The following is an 18,158-nucleotide window of genomic DNA, read 5'->3' on the forward strand; positions in this document are numbered from 1 at the left end:
AACAATTGACATAACTTTATTTTGAAAGTCTCTAACTTTATTACTTCTCTTCTTTCTATTTGCACACCAAGATTCAAGATTGTCTTGCTTTTAACTCCAACTCATTTCCCCTCTGTTTTTGTTTGGCCCCTCTGCTGGAGCTTAACTTCTGTGCCATCTGTCTGCCTTCTCTGACCTCACTTCATTTTGTTAAGTACTTTTAAGGTGAGAAGAGCATCTTATGCCAACTTTTTGCACGGTAAGTTCACTCTATGCTAATTGACAGCTCCCTCAGCTTTGTGGACCAGGTTACTTTTTTCTCAATATCCTTCTTTGCTTATCCTTTTCCTATTTTTTTAAAGCACTGTCACCTTACTGCAGAGCCCGTACCTTTGTTCTGTCTCCTCTCACTGCCAACAATATCTCCACCATGTAATGGTATAACAAGGACTCTTGGTCACTAGCTAACTCTTAGCAGCAGCAATGACAGCTCTCCTGGAATCTTACCTCTCTTCGATTTTCAAAACCCAGTCTTTCACCTCTTTATGATGTTTCCTTTGAAATAGTTCTCAGGTTTACCCTTGCTTCTGGATCCCCATGGTAACCATTGTAGTCTATCTTATATTCAACAAAAATACTGTAACAGTAGCCCAGTTGGCTGCTGTGATTTCCTTGTCTTTTGCTTCCATTTCAACCCACTATTTCCTTATCTATATTGGGTGTAAGACAACTGGGGTGCTTATTAAATATGTATAGTCTTTCAATTCCTGGCTCCGACACTTGTCTCTGGTTTCACACTAATGTAGACTCTGCGAGGCAGCAATGATGGCTCAAGTAACTGGGTTCCTGCCACTTTCGAAGGAAATTTAAATTAAATTCTGGCTCCTGGATCCAACCCCAGCTCAGCTCCAGTCAATTCAAGCATTTGAGGAGTGAGCCAGTGGATGAGAGTTTTCTGTCTGTCTCCATCTCTCTGCAGATAAACTTCACTGCTTAGAAGTACACCTTTTGCTTGCAGTGATCAATATTTGACCTTTTAGTAATTTTATTTTTTAATAATAATTCCCCTTAGGCCTGTTAGTTTCTCTTACTCATTTCCCAGCTTTCTGCTTGAGACATCAATTCTACACCAAAAAATGCTTTTAGAACCTGCTGATGATGTGCTTTTATCTCCAAATTAAAATGTTCACATTGTCCCTTATCTATAATCACAAAGAGTCAGTTAATAAAAGGAAAACAGATTCTCTTGATATGTTATGTTCAGTGTTGACACATAACTTGATATTTATGTTCAGTGCATATCCCACATTGAGAAGGAAATTTAGGATTCGGGGCTTCACATAGTTTTTCTCAGAAAATATGTTGAAGGTTCATATTGGAGGACAAGGAAAAGTTTTCCTAAACTATTTTAAGTCTCATAAGTTTTAACAAGAACGTTATCTAAACATCAAAATTTGGGATACTGGCATTGGAGGTACTGATTCATTCATTTACTCAACAAATATTTTTGAGTGTGTACTAGGTATAGTTCTAGAAACCGGGGTAATAGCAGCAAACAAAAGAAACATAGGGCTAATATTCTGAGAGAAGATTCTAAATAAATAAAAATTTATAATGTCAGTTTGAATTGTTAGGAGAGAAGAGGTTATTTTTTGAGATATTGAATTCATATCCTGTAAGAATCTTCATTTTTCTTCATAAGAATTTCTGTGTACACAAGTGAAAATGGATAATGATTTAGTCTGGGTTTTCTCTTTAGAAAAAAAAATGGGACATTTAATTTCTCCTTCCAGTTATCTGGACTGAGGATTCTTCTATTCATCTTGGTGAAATGCATTTTTTTAAATAATAGTAACAGACCCATTTTTGTCTGCTACCCTGTTGAAGAGAGATAGCCTAGGAAGGATAAAAAATAAGATTATGTAAGAAAAGGGCAATGATATCTAGGATGGTTTGTGCTGGACAAGGAAGAGTCATTGGGCCTTTATGTATGAGGATCTCCAGTATGAAGAATACAAACTGTTACCCTCCACTCAGATCCTGCGGCCAAAACCCAAGGACTTCCATCAGCAACAGAATATACTGGCAGGGAGATTCATAGACACTGGACTGAACTGTATCACCAGGAAAGAAGCTGTGGAATCTTCTCTGTTAATCTCTGAGAACAAAATAAACATCAACCTGTCTAACGTTCTTAAGAAGAATAATTTACTACAGATAGATAGCTTGAAATTCCATACTGGGGTTATATGAGTGTTTACTTCTACTGTTGTAGATCTCTGATCATATTTAAATTATTTCACTGTTCATGTATACTGTTTTACTCATTCCTTCCATTTGAATTCTCAGTCTACACTGTTACCCAGTTTATTGCACAGTGACTTGGAGTTAGAGATGGTCTAGGACCCAGATCTTCTGTCTCCTGCATTCGTCAGGGCGACTAAAAACTACTTGTCCTGAGGTGTTTGCCTGAAGAACTGATTCATAGTTAAAAGCCAACACAAATCCATCTAGTGCCAAATTTCTTTCTTCAGAAAATGACAAAGTGTGGTTCAAGCATAGTTAATAAAATTGCAGCTGAGATGAGACTGTGAGTCATCTGTCATACCCTGGTCTCTCTTTCGCTAATCAGTTGTGAGAAACATTTCAGAATCAGAGAGCAGCAGCAAAGAAATATGAGATACTCAGACTTCTTGAGGCAATTAGACACTAAAGAGCAGAAGGCAAATCAGTCTTCCTGCTTTGACAGTCTTAAAATACACACAGAAAGAAGACTTTAGAGTTACACTATTTGTGACAGATTTTGACCATAACACATTTTCTAAGAGGAAATAAAAATTACTCACTTCAGGACATGCATTCCACCCTCGCATCAGCAGAGAAGATATGGGCTTGGGAATGGAATAGCCAATGGGAGGTCTAATGTGGTGGTAGGCCATGTCTGCTGCTGCAGCTGCTGCAAAGCCAATGGTCATGTTAGTTTTGAAATTCATGTATTTATTTCAAAAGACATATTAACAGACAAAAAAAGGTATCAAAAGTAAATCTGTACTTCTGCAGAGATTCAAAGAGAACTTTATATATTTATGCTTTCTATGCTTTAAATGGAATAGTGAATGATGTGATACTCTTAGTTTGTGATAGTTCATTCATTTAGTTTTTGACTGAAGGCGTAGTAAGCATAGGGAGTTTACAAAGGAGCAAAGGAACATGAAAAGGAGTGAGTATTCAAGGAGCAAGTAGTTTACAGGAAATCAAAGCAAAAATAGACAAATGGGATTACATCAAGCTGAGAAGCTTTTGCACTGCTAAAGAAACACTCAACAAAGTGAAGAGACAACCAGAAGAATGGAATATTTGTAAACTATGAAAATGATAAAAGATTAATATCCAGAGTCTATAGAGAGCTTGAGAGACAACAACAATGAAAGAATCCAATTAAGAAATGGGAAAAAGGACTTGAACAGGCATTTTTCAAAAGGGGAAATTCAAATCTCCAACAGACATGAAAAATGCTCAGGATCACTAAGATATCAGAGAATGGAAATCAAAACCACAATGAGGTTGCACCTCCCCCCAGTTAGAATGGCTCTCATACAAAAATCAAAACACAATAAAATCTGGTGATGATATAGGGAAAAAGGTACTCTAGTACATTGTTGGTGAGGATGTTAACTACCATAGATTTGGGGAGACAGTATGAGGATTACTCAGAAATCTGAAAATGGATCTCTCATATGATCCAACCATGCCACTCCTGAGAATTCACCAAATTGAGATGAAATCAGCATAGCATAGAAAAAGGGATAGATTTATCTGTACCCCCATGTTTATTGCAGCTGAATTCACAATACCTAAGATATGGAATCAACAGATGTCCATCAAATGATGACTGGATAAAGAAAATATGGTATATCTACACTATGAAATACTACTCAACCATAAAAAAGAATGAAATACTGTCAAATGGATGTAACTAGAAACAAATGTATGTTTTTTTTTCTGATCTGTAGTAACTAATAGAGTACCAAAAAACTGTAACATATGAGCAAACCTGACATTTTAAGATCTGATTGTTTTGTTTATAGCTTTTCTGTCCACTGTTGAGGAACAGTGTTTTTTCTTCTTACTATTTGTTGAATTATTTACTTAGTGGTGAGTTAAGCTAATATTATGCAATCAACTGAAAGTATGTCATTGTAAAATTTAAAAAGAAGATTAAGAAAGTAAGTATGAGTCACTGCTAAAGAAACACTCAACAAAGTGAAGAGACAACCAGAAGAATGGATGTATGTATGAAATACATGAAATTTTTTTACTTTATATAAATGAAATTATTAAAAAATAATTATTCTCTACATATTAACAATTGAAATCCCAGCATCTTCATCAACATTAATGGATTTAAGCTTAAAAACTATTTTGCTAGGGTCAGCATTGTGGCATAGGATGTAAAGCTGCTGCCTGCTAGTTGGTATCACATATGGGAACCAGTTCATGTTCTGGCTGCTCCATTTCCAATCCAGCTACCTGTAAAAGCCTAGGAAAGCTGTGAAAGATGACCCATGTACCTGTGCCCTAGCTACTCACTTGGGAGACCTTAAAGAAGTTCCTGACACCTATATTTGGTTTGGCCCAGCCCTGGCTGTTGTGGCCACTTGGGGAGTGAACCAGTGGATGGAAGATCTTTCTTCCTATGTCTCTCCCTTTTCTGTGTAACTTTCACTTTCATATAAATCTTAAAAACCCATGAAAACTCTATTTTGCCCAAATAATATAGATGCATTCAAAAGAGAAAAGTTCAGGGTTATCCTATGTTTTGCTGTGTGCAACATAAGGCCTTCCATGTTGGATTCATGACACTGCTCAGCCTGGTATGATTTATGATTTATCTTTCAATCTCTACTTCCAAAAGCTACACATTACCAGGACACTTTGATTAAAACTGCCTTGTAGTATGTCTTGATATTTGGTATTGTGATGCTTCCAGCTTTGTTTGTGTTGTTTTAGATTGCTTCAGCTATTCAGAGTGTCTTGTGTTTCCATATAAATGTTAGCCTTGTTATTTCTAGATCTGAGAAGAATATCCATATTTTGATTGGGCTAACACTGAATCAGTAAATTGTGGCCATTTTGATGATATTAATTCTTTATGTCCATGAGCATGAAAGATTTTTCCATTTTCTGTGTCTTCTTTTATTTATTTCTTTAATGTTTAGTAATTGTCATTGTAGCGATCTTTCACCTACTTGGTTAAATTTATTCCAAGGCATTTAAATTTTTGGAGCTATTATGAATGGGACTGATTTTATATGTTCTTTCTGAGCCATTGCATTTTCTGGGTATGCAGAGGTTGTTGATTTTGTGTGTTGAGTTCATATCCTGCAACTTTACCAAACTGTCTTATGAGTTCCAATAGTCTCTTAGTGGAGTCTTTTGTTTCCCCTGTACATAGACTCATGTCATCTGCAACTAGGGATACTTTGACTTCCACCTTTCCAATTTGTATTCTTTTGATTTCTCTTTCTTTTAATTTTTAAAAAAGATTTGTTTATTTGAAAGGCAGAGTTACACACACACAGAGAAGGAGAGGCAGAGGCAGAGAGAGAGGAGTTTCTTTTTATTTGTTCACTACCGCAAATTGCTGCAATAGCCAGAGCTGGGCTGATCTGAAACCAGGAGCCCAGAGCTCCTTCCAGATCTCCTATGTGGGTGCAGGGGCCCAAGGACTTGGGCCATCTTCCACTGCTTTCCCAGGTCATAGCCGAGAGCTGGCTCAGAAGCGGAGAAGCCGAGATTCAAATTGGCACCCATATGGGATACTGGCACTGCAGGCGGCAGTTTGAACTGCTATGCTACCGTCTCAGACAGTGAGAGAGAGAGAGACAGAGAGAAAGGTCTTCCTTCCATTGGATCAGTCCCCAAATGGCCACAATGGTCGGAGCTGCGCTGAACTGAAGCCAGGAGCCAGGTGTTTCCTCCCGGTCTCTCATGTGGGTGTAGGGGCCCAAGCACTTGGGCCATCCTCCACTGCTTTCCTAGGCCACAGCAGAGAGCTGGACTGGAAGGGGAGCAACTGGGACTAGAATCACCACCCATATGGGATGCTGGTGCCACAGGTGGAGGATTAACCTAGTGTGCCACAGTGCTGGCCCCTCCATGTTTTGATATTTTGAATTGTCATCTTCATTTGCTTCCAGGAATTTTTTGATATCCCTTTTGATTTATTCTGTGACCCACTGTTTATTCAGGAGCATGTTGTTCAATCTCCATGTGTTTGCATATTTTCCAGAGATTCTTAGTTGTTAGTTTCCATCTTCCTTAAGTTGCCATCAGAAAAGATACATGGTATGATTTCAGTTTTTTTTTTAATTTGCTGAAACTATTTAAAATTGCTGAGACCATTTGCATATGGTCTAGCCTATAGAATGTTCCATGTGCTGATGAAAATAACGTATATTCTTCAATTGTGGGATAAAATGTTCTGTATGTATCAGTTAGGTCCATTTGGTCCATAGTGTAGATTAGTTCTGTTGTTATCTTTGTTGATTTTCTGTCTAGTTGATTTGTGCATTGATGGAAGTGGGGTGTTGAAATCCCCTATTACTATTGTACTGGAGTGTATGTCTCCTTTTAGATCCATTAACATTTGCTTTAAATAGCCAGGTGCCCTGGCATTGAATGCATACGCATTTACTATAGTCACATATTCCTGTTGAATTGATCCTTTAATACATAAAGCCTTTCTCTGTCTATTTTAACAGTTTTTACGTTAAAGTCTATTTTGTCTGACATTAGGGGGTGGTTTCAATACTTGTTTTTGCTTTATGTTTTCAGATATTTTTTTCCATCCTTTCACTTTCAATCTGCATGTATATTTGTTTGTGAGGTATGTTTCTTTCAGGCTATTAGTTGGGGCTTGTTTCTTTAATCCATTCAGGTAGTCTGCAACTTTTAATTATATAATTTGCGCCATTTACACTCAAGGTTATTATTGATAAGCAATGATTTATTCCTACCATTTTTTCATAAAAGGGATCACACAGTCTACTAATACTAACTGATAGAATTAAAAAGGAGAGAACGATCCAACATGGGAAGCAGGATATACAGCAGACTCATAGAATGGCAGAATTCCTAAAAGCACTCTGGCTTCAGAATCAGCCCTTAAGGCATTCAGATCTGGCTGAAGAGCCCATGAGAGTATTTTAGGCATGGATAGCCAAGACACTCTGGTGAAAACAAAACAAAACAAAACAAAAAACCACAACAACAACAACAAAAAAGCCACCTAAATGAATGATCTTTGTGAGGGAGATCCCAGTTGAAAGAACGGGCCATCAAAGAAGGAAGTACCTTTCTCTGAAGGGAAGAGAGAACTTCCACTTTGACTATGACCTTGTCTAAATAAGATCAGAGTTGGTGAATTCAAAAGGCTTCCATAGCCTTGGCAACTCATGACAAGAGCCTTGGGTGATTACTGATGTCATAAACAAGAGTGTCAATTGTTAAATCAACAACAGGAGTCACTGTGCACTTACTCCCCATGTAGGATCTCTGTCCGTAATGTGTTGTACTATGTGAATTAACAGTATAACTAGTACTCAAATAGTACTTTACACTTTGTGTTTCTGTGTGGGTGCAAACTGTTGAAATCTTTACTTAGTATATACTAAATTGATCTTCTGTATATAAAGATAATTGAAAATGAATCTTGGCCAGCACCGTAGCTCACTAGGCTAGACCTCCGCCTGCAGTGCCGGCACCCCGGGTTCTAGTCCCAGTTGGGGTGCTGGATTCTGTCCCGGTTGCTCCTCTTCCAGTCCAGCTCTCTGCTGTGGCCCGGGAGTACAGTGGAGGCTGGCCCAAGTGCTTGGGCCCTGTACCCGCATGGGATACCAGGAGGAAGCACCTGACTCCTGGATTCAGATTGGTGCAGCGCTGGCCGCAACACGCCGGCCGTAGTGGCCACTTGGGGAGTGAACCAATGGAAAACGAAGACCTTTCTCTCTGTTTCTTTCTCTCTCTAACTCTGCCTGTCAAAAAATAAATAAAAAATAAGAAAAAAATGAATTGATGTGAATGGGATGGCAGAGGGAGCAGAAGATGGGAGAGTTGTGGGTGGGAGGGAAGTTATGGGGAGGAAAGAGCCACTGTAATCCAAGTGTTGTACTTTGGAAATTTATATTTATAAATAAAAGTTAAAAAAAAAAGAAACAAAAAGAAAGCTTTCTGCTGTTATTTGACTGAATAAGCCTTCTAATCCATTCTTTATTTCCAAACCTTTAGTAACTCCTGAGACACATACCTTTGTTCATTTGATACTATTTGTTAAACTCCTTTAGAACCTTTATATACATTATGTTTGATAATTCTACTCACTGATTAAATTCTCTAGTATTGGCTGCCTGTATGGATTTCAAACTCCCCATCTTTGTATTGTGATACTAGGATCTACTTTGTAAATTCCTGAATGCTCAATATTTATCTGTTCCACAGCCAATGATTTCTGTAACTGTCTTGAAATCAAGTGATAGCTAGTTTTAGTGAAGCCATTTTGTATCAGACATCATGGTGGATATTTACACAAATTCCTTAAAGCCTTATAACAATCCTGCATGGCAGCAATTGTTAGGTGTGTGCTTTTGTGTGTACATGTGTGTAACTAGCTTTTAATTTGTAACCATTTTATATGTAATTAATAGTTGGTGCAGCCATGTATTCCAAATCCATGCTCTCTTCAGAACACATCATGATGAAATGATGTTGTAATTAATCCATGATGATCTTTTTATTTCCCAGATATGTTGCTCTGCACTAATGGGAGGATAAATTCCAGGCCATTGCTGCTTCCCATCTTCCAGCTGTGGTGTTTTAAACACTGGTCTATACCTTAATGATTTTTCAGATATAACTCACAACCACTACTTCTTGTCTGCTAAAATTTACTTCTATTCAATTTTGTTTTTCTACCTCCTCCAATAGATTTGGTAAAATTATACCAGTACAATTTAACATTTTGTTTTATAGATTATTCTGAATTACTTTGTAATTTTGCCAATTGTAAAATTAACACTTGTTCTTTATAAAAGTTTATAAAATTAAGAGAATGAGAAATAATAAAATGTTATAATTCAGAAATAACCATTGTTAAAACATATTATGTCTTATATATTCTCTATAGCTTTGAGATTATATTAACATAGCATTATGTAATTATTTTTGACTAACTTAAATCATTAGCTTATGCAATTAAGCATTTTTTTGTGATAGTAAAACTCTGTTAACAGTTTAAGAACTGATTGATTTAAACCTTTCCCAATTTTAGGTTGGATGTAAATATCTCAAGGATATTTTTTCAATATGAATTTCCATCTCTCATAACTTATTTATTTTTGTAATTCTTCAGGGGTGAGAAATAATATGTCAAAGGGCATATTAGTTTAAAGTGTTAAACTATTTTCTTAACAGTTGCACCAGTTTATACTATCAATAGTAAATATGTGGAAGGCATATCATTACATCTACTGCAGACTATAAATCCTTTTTTTTTACTAATTTGAGGTAATATATCTACTTTTTTCGATTGTGTTCTTAATTATCTAATGTGTGGTTACTGAACAAACATCTCTTTTGTGTCACAAAAATTTTGGTGTGTTAGATTTCATTCATTGGTTACTCAACTATTTGTAATTTTTTCCAGAATGAGATAAATCACTAAGTGAACAAATAAATTTATTAAGCAATGATTACTGATCTTCTAGCTCTACTCTATGTTTTATCTTATGACCATTTATATATTACTGAACCAGTGCAGCTATAAGCACATAAACCAGTATAATGGAAACATTTGAACTATTCATATCCTAATGGATGGGGAGGGACTACTCATAACATGAGTTAAGCTCAGATGCATATGTCAGTCATCCCCCTTTGACGCTCTTAGGACAAGTACATAGAGTTACTTGTTTGCTTCTTGGCACTGTGTGTGGACAATCAGTTTAAGATGAATGATATTTAATTTTTCATTATTCAAAGTGGATTCTGAAAAGCCTTGGCATCTTATGCTTCCCTTTGCTTTATATTTTCTTGGCACTGATATTGCTCATTAGCACCTCTATGAGAAAGTGGACAATGCAACATGAGGGGCGTCACAGAATTGAAACTTGTCACCTTTGAGATTGTTTTGTCAGAGTTGCCCAAGTGGTCATGTTAGCCTTACAGCTGGCATATTTTCTGGTAGTACAAATTCAGGAATGAGACTGTCAGCCCATTATTCAAAATTTAACTTGGTTAATATAAAAATACATTAAATAATTATATAAATGTTGGCTTTTACTTTCACAAAAGAAATTTTGTTGTTAATAGAGGCAAAATTTTTAAAAAATAATTTATTGAACAGTTATTTTTTTTCCAACACTATCCTAAGATATCATTAGCTTGGTAATGCTAATTATTTTTTCCAATCCTAGCCTAAGATACCATTATCTTGATAAAACTTATAACAAACTTTAAGAGTAAGGCTATTTACCAGAAGTTCTACAATAATAAGAGGGTTCTTCTTAGCTATTCCATATGGCAGCATGAGGTATTGAACACTTAAAGCATGGCGAGGATGACTGAGACATTGAATTTTTGATTTGTTTAATCTCAAATAATATAAATTTAAGCAGTCATGATTAGTGACTTACATATTGGATAGCACTATTCTAGAGCCCAATTTTCTTCTGCTCCCAGTCTGAATAAAGAGACTTCAGTTAAACACAATGTTGTGACTCAGTTTCAAGGTTCCAATTTTCTCAATGTCATGGTGTCAGTTTGTGAATTGAAATTATTCCATGTGTAACAAGACTTTATTAAGAAAAGATACGGGAAAGATGTTTGGTGCTGCAGTTGACGTCACTTGGGATGCCCACATACTGTGTCAGAATGCCTGGGTTTGAGTGCTGTCTCCACTTTGGGTTCTGGCTTCCTGGAAATGCACAGCCTGGGAGGCAGAAGGCAACGATCAAGTATGCGGATCCCTGCCACCCATATGGAATATCTGGATTGGGTTCTTATTGCTTGGCTTCAGCCTACACAGCCCTGGATATTACAGAGATTTGGGGAGTGAGTCAGAGGATAGATCTGTCTTTCTGTTTCTCTGCCTCCAAGTGAATAAGATAAATAATATAAAAAAGGGAGGATATAAATAGATTTTCAATATTGTCTTTTAAAAGAGATAGACTAGACAGCAACAGAACAGGCATTGTTCATAACATATGATAATCTCCATTTATTTATTCCTATATAAAAATGAATTGAATATTCTATATTATTATAGACAAAGAAAAAATTAAATTTTTAAAGTGAAGTTTGGTAAGCAGATAATGAAGAAATAATGACTGGATTTCCAATGCATTTATAGTTCATTTGTTAATTCTGAAGTGTGATTCCTTTTGCCCGAAATGCTCCTTTCCATCCTCTTTCTCTTCATAATGTCTACTGTCATATAAGTCTAGCTTAGATTGATTCTCTCTGGGTATATATAGATCATAAAATTCTTGAAGTCGGGGCTGACACAGTGGTGCAGAGGGTTAAAGCCCTGTCCTGAATTGCCGGCATCCCATATGGGCGCCAGTTCTAGTCCTGGCTGCTCCTCTTCTGCTCTAGCTCTCTGCTGTGGCCTGGGAATGCAGTAGAAGATGGCCCAAGTCCTTGGGCCCCTGCACCCATGTGGGAGACCTGGAAGAAGCTCCTGGCTCCTGGCTTCAGATCAGTACAGCTCTGGCCATTGTGGCCATCTGGGGAGTGAACCAGCGGATGGAAGACCTCTCTCTCTGTCTCTGCCTCTCTCTCTAACACTCTTTCAAATAAATAAAATAAATATTTAAAAAAAATCCTTGACCTTAGTGTGCTGTACATTGTGATTTAATGCTATAACTAGTACTCAAACAGTATTTTTCACTTTGTGTTTCTGTGTGGGAGCAAACTGTTGAAATCCATACTTAATGTATACTAAGCTGATCTTCTGTATATAAAGAGAATCGAAAATGAATCTTGATGTGAATGGAAGGGGAGAGGGAGTGGGAAAGGGGAGGGTTGCGGGTGGGAGGGACGTTATGGGGGGGAAGCCATTGTAATCCATAAGCTGTACTTTGGAAATTTATATTCATTAAATAAAAGTTAAAAAAAAAACTAAGCTAAAAAAAATCCTTAAAGTCAGGAACTGTGTCTTTTTAAAAAAAAAATACTCATTTATTTATTTTCATCTACCAGAAAAGCAGAGAGAGAAAAGAGAAGGAGAGAGAGAGCGAGCAAGAGCGCGAGAGAGAGCGAGCACTTCCGTTCACTTTTTAACTCCCCAAATGCCCAGCTGGGAAACTGGAATTCCATCCAAGTCTCCCACAGGGATGACAGTTGAGCCTCCCAGGATGCACTAGCAGTAAGATGGATTGAAAGCGGAGTAGACAGGACTTGAATCAGACCCTCTTCTATGGGATGTTGGACATGGGATATGAGTATGCCAAGCACCAATTTAACTCACTGCACCTCAGTGCCTGCTGCAGAACTATCTTCTTATCCCGTGCCTAACACAGTAACTGGTGATTAATTTATAATGAACCAATGAATGTGATAATTCAAGATATCCTTTAGCTAGAAAACAATATAGACTTGTGTAAAATTAATTAAAAGAAAAGAAGGAAGGAAAGGAGGGTATTGGGGCAGGGATGGGGAGGGAGGGAAATACGGTTATCTTAGAGCTATATCTATAACATACATGTAATATATTTTCTTTATATTAAAAAGTAACAATGGGGGCCGGTGCTGTGGCACAGCAGGTTAATCCTCTGCCTGCAGTGCCGGTATCCCATATGGGCACTGGTTATGGTTCCGGCTACTCCAATTCCAGTCCAGCTCTCTCCTGTGGCCTGGAAAAGCAGTAGAAGATGGCCCTGGACCTTGGGTCCCTGCACCCAAGTGGGAGACTAGGAGGTGGTGCCTGGCTCCTGGCCTCAGCCATTGCAGCCATTTGGGGAGTGAACCAACGGAAGGAAAACCTTTCTCTCTGCCTCTCCCTCTCGCTGTCTGTAACTCTAACTCTCAAATAAAATAAATAAAATCTTTAAAAATAATAACACTGAACATTCATTGGATGAATGAATGACAATGACGGATTAATACCAACAGATATCTTTTTCATTGTTACATATTAGAGTAGATGACAATGCCTGGCCATTAAAAAAACCTGTAGAATGAACATATTTGAAAATATTTAGTTTCAACATAATCAAGAAAATTATTGAGATCTGATGACAAATTTAGTCAATAATATTATCTTTTGTTTGAAAAACTTTGGAAGGGACTTCAATAAACAGAAACCCATATGACATATTAAGACATGCACTTAACCAGGAAATCTGGAGGCCTAATTTCCAGTCTGGCTCTGCTCTAAACTCTGTAGGATATCCTAATTAAAACTAATTAATTTCATTAATTGTAAAATGACAGGGAAGACACAGTGTAATGGTGACAAGTGTGGGATTGGGGGACAGGGACCCATTTATTTAAATCTTGACTGCACTTTTACTAGTATGTCACATTGAGCATATGTCTTATTTTATAGAACCTAAACCACAGGTTGTTAAGAGTATATGAGACAATATACATAGAGCAGCTGGCACATTGTATTAATTGTGTTGTTGTTACTGTTATTATTATCAACTGCAGTTTTGAGAGCCCTCCTGGTTTTATTTAGTCTGAACCTAGAGAACTAGATATTTTAAATTCTTTGTTCTATTTAGATCTCTCTAAATCTTAGGTCTTTTAAGATGCTCTTTGTGTATGAATACTGATGTGGTTTGAACATAATTTGCTCCTCAATTTATGAGGATGTTTAAGCCTCAAAGTCTTATGTTAATAGCTTACTGACTAATGTTCAGGGTTGACATATTAAGGGTGGAAGCTTTTTCCAATTAGGTTGTCTGGGAAGTGGGTCTACGTTTTCAGATCACCTTAGAAGCAGTTCTCCTGAGAGGATCAGTTATATGAGCCAAGTTCAACCCACCAGTGTTTCTTTGCTTCCTGATTTGCTCTGTGATTATTCCTTTCCCATTCTCTGTTCTCAACCATTGGGATTAACTGATATTGGACTGCAAACCACCAAAATTGTGAGCTGAAACAAGCCTTCTTCATAAGTAGCTTCATTCAGGCATTTTAGATGTAGTAACAAAAAGCTGACCAATACAAATACCAAGTAAAATATATTGAGCAACTGCAAGTTCCAAGGCTACAATCTATCTCATCTGTCATCAGGCCCAGATCATAATGCAATATGGCCATTGTGGAGAGGATCACTACACAGCTCTCTGCGAGGAAATTAATGATCTATATCCTGCTTATGAGTAAGTTGGTACTAGATTCTGAATTCCTTAAGTAAGTTCTCACTGTCTTATGTTGCATGAAATTCAATCTAATCATTCATATTAAAAAGAGAACAAAGGGAAAAATAAAGTACAACATTTTGCTAGTAAGTTTTGACTAAAATTAAATTGCTGGAATTTCTCCCCCCCAATTTTGATTGTCTATATTTGTGTTCTAAAACATACAGTTGATTCTACTTCATTGTTTACAGTGGGCCAGGCTGTGGTGAGACAAAGCAAATATGTTCTGCCATCCTAGCAATGGCTAAGATGCATGCTCTATTCAACTGACACTTTTTCAGTGATGTATCACCAAAGTGTATAGCATCTGAGGGAGACCGTGAGATTGCAATCTTGAGAGGATACTAAGAATGGCTTAATTTTTTAAACCACATCCCATTCTCATTACATACTGTCAGAAGAATAGATTAATTTGCACCATTGTCTGTTCTCATTGCAATCTTTGTCAGTATAATGAAGTATCTGAATGTTAATATCGGCTATATTCATAGAAATATAACCATTTCTTGGACTGATTTGATCTTTCCAGTGAACTGTGTAGTGACTTGTTGACTCTGCTCTTCTCAGTGATAAACTGATAAAGATTAGCACAACAAATATGGGATTTCAGAACTTAGCTGATTCCTATTTTCCTACACTGATGATGGTTCACAATCTCAGTGGGCTTATAGCCTTTGAGATTATTATTTTCTTACCCGTTAGGATCCTAATCATATATAAAAACTTAAAGTAATACGTAAGGAAGGAAGGGTGTAACTAAAACAGTCACAGACATAAACATATAGAATGGTAGAATGGCTGTAGTTAAAGGCATTATAATTCATATTAAAAAAAAAAACATTTGTGAAACATAATAGCCTACAAAGTATATTTGGCTTTGGACTTCCACTTTGCAACTCTGAGATAAAGTCTCTATAGAAGACATCTCACCAAAACCTGGCTAGAATAAGTTGGCAGATATTCTTAATTTGCTGCCACATCCTAGACTTTGTTAACACTTGGCATTAAGTAATCCCAGGACCCAGAGTTGAGTCTCCTTGTGAACCAGCTTGCATCCCAGAGGAAAAGAAATGGAAAACAAGACACACTCTTCCTTGGCCCCACACCATAAACTGAAGATGATTCACTAAATTGGGAACCTGGTTAAAAGGGAATGGGATTGGCTAAAATACACGTTGAAATATTTACTCATCTTGGCTTTATTCTTCAGTTTCCTATGACATATCAGAGGCGACTAGTGCAGGAAAGAAGGAAAATCTGGGAAGCAGGTGTTGATTTCTTGTTTTGAAATGTATCCAGTAAAGCTATTATTTGCCAGGATGTCTAGCTCTCTTTATCTTGTCTTGGTCTTCTCTTTGCTTGACTTCACATCTTGGCTCCTTTTCCTTTTGATCTCATAATTTCTTTCAAAAATTTGCTCCATCATCATCCTGCTAGCTAAGCCTGAACCCTGAATTCATTTCTTACTTTTCTCTCTCCCTTGTGCACCTAATTCAACCCACTGACAAGTCCTATTAAAATATCCCCAAACTGACACTCCTTTCTCTTTCAAAACCACCGAGTTAAGGCCTCAGGTATTTCTTCTAGAAGAACTGGTCTCCTTGATCCTACTTTAGAACCACTCCAATTCAGTCTTTGCTTTTTAACAAAGAGAGCAATTTAACATTTTAAAATAATAATAGAATTATACCATATACCTTCTTTAAAGCATACAGTGACTTCAACAAGGCTTGTGATGGTTAATTTTATGTGTCAACTTGATTGTGTTAAAGGATGCCCAGACAATGGGTAAAATGTTATTTCTGAGTGTATCTGTTGGAGTGTTTCTGGACAAGACTGACATTTGAATCAGTGAACTGAGTAAAGGATTCCCTCTCATTAATATGGGTAAGTGCCATCCAGTGCCCATTTGAACAGTTCAGTGAAGGAAGGGCAAATTAGCACTTTCTTCTAGAGCCAGTTTATCTGTTGTTTCCTGCCCACAGATTTCAGAACTCCCAGATTCTTGTGTCTCAGACTCTGGACTACTAGTCCTGTTGGTTCCCAAGTCTTTGGACTCAGACTGAATTACACTGCTGGCTTTCCTGATTCTCTAGTTTTCAGATCATATTATGGGACTTTTGAGCCTTAAAATCATGGAATAAAATGTCCATGGTAGATGCCATCTTATAAGTCATATATGCTATTGGTTATGTTTATTCAGAGAAGCTAGGTAAGAACCTTCAGCATTTGCCTCTAGTTCTAGATCTACAACATGTGTCTTACAACTCATGTATTTGTATTCCTTAATTCATTGCTACTGAATTATTTATGGCTGTCTAACGACCCTGGACCTTGCCAATAGTTTTTTCTTGAATGCTTTTGTTACTGTTTACCTATTTAATTTTTTTTTTTTTTTTTTTGACAGGCAGAGTGGACAGTGAGAGAGAGAGAGACAGAGAGAAAGGTCTTCCTTTGCCGTTGGTTCACCCTCCAATGGCCGCCGCGGCCGGCGCGCTGCGGCCGGTGCACCGCGCTGATCCGATGGCAGGAGCCAGGAGCCAGGTGCTTTTCCTGGTCTCCCATGGGGTGCAGGGCCCAAGCACCTGGGCCATCCTCCACTGCACTCCCTGGCCACAGCAGAGGGCTGGCCTGGAAGAGGGGCAACCGGGACAGAATCCGGCGCCCCGACCGGGACTAGAACCCGGTGTGCCGGCGCCGCAAGGCGGAGGATTAGCCTAGTGAGCCGCGGCGCCGGCCACTGTTTACCTATTTAATTAAAGATGTAGTTCAGGTATCATTTGTTTTAAGAATTCTCCCCTGAAAAATTTTCCCACCTTCAGTCTGGACAGGAGACCATCTATGGAGCATTCTTAGCCCTCTGTGTTTCTCTCTGACTTATCTCGTTGATTGTACCTTTCTTGTGCCTTCTGTGAACTATGAGTAGTGTGAGGGCCTGGGCACATTTCCTGGTAAATAAGAAACATTTCATGTTAGCTTAAAGATAATAAAAAAAATCTAACATTATTGAATACTGGCTTTTGTTAGCTAGTATTCTAACTCTTTGTGGTGGATGCCATTGTAAAATGTTCAGTTTAAAAATAAGCTGAGGTATAGCTATGTTAAGTACTCACACAAGGTCTCAAGACTCTTGCTCTCTTACATATTATGCTAATTTCTTTAGACCTTATGGTGTCAGTTTACAAAACTTTTTTTTTGAAAATTTTAGTTAATCATCCACATTTGCAAATCTTTATATTTCTAAACAAATGAACAGGAATGCATTGATATGGTAACATTTAGCAGGCATATTTGCATTTCCTGCTAAGCACCATTTGGCTGCAGCTGGGTAGCAACTGTCCCCTTGAATGAGAGCATGTAATCCTCATCCTATTGTTCTGCTTTCAGTATCTGCACCTTCCCTCCATCTTGTGAGTACTTGATCCTCATGGTCCTTGAGGTGAGGAATGTGATGGCTTACTGTCTCTTTGTGTACCTGGGATGATAAGGTTAATTTGAACATTAGTTATGCAAAAGAGACCCTAACTTCAAATTCTTCCATATGTATAAGTATTAATCCTCTAGAAGTTGATCTTAATATTGGTGTTCTACTTTTATATTTCTCCCAGGAGGTAGCATGCTGCTAAATCCAGAAGGATGAGCCTTGTATAATGTTGCTACTATCATAATTGATCATACTGTCCCATATTGTAGTCATGGATTTATTTCTCATTGTAAATGGCTAAATATGTAGCTTCTATTGAATCTGATGCTTCA

At 37.5% G+C, this 18,158-nt stretch overlaps 1 protein-coding gene across 3 annotated transcripts in view; it reads right to left on the reverse strand.

Moving 5' to 3' along the window:
• Positions 1-18,158, reverse strand: part of TNNI3K (TNNI3 interacting kinase) — a 355,192-nt gene that overhangs the window by 87,505 nt on the left and 249,529 nt on the right. For all 3 annotated transcript variants that reach the window (NM_001204807.2, XM_002715920.6, XM_017345534.4), the window contains exon 21: positions 2,826-2,935. In NM_001204807.2, coding sequence (NP_001191736.1) covers positions 2,826-2,935 — 110 coding nt within the window. The remainder of the gene's footprint in view (positions 1-2,825; positions 2,936-18,158) is intronic.

Source organism: Oryctolagus cuniculus, chromosome 7 (genome assembly GCF_051225735.1).
Source record: "Oryctolagus cuniculus isolate XC-2025 breed Fujian yellow rabbit chromosome 7, ASM5122573v1, whole genome shotgun sequence".
Classification (NCBI taxonomy): domain Eukaryota; kingdom Metazoa; phylum Chordata; class Mammalia; order Lagomorpha; family Leporidae; genus Oryctolagus; species Oryctolagus cuniculus.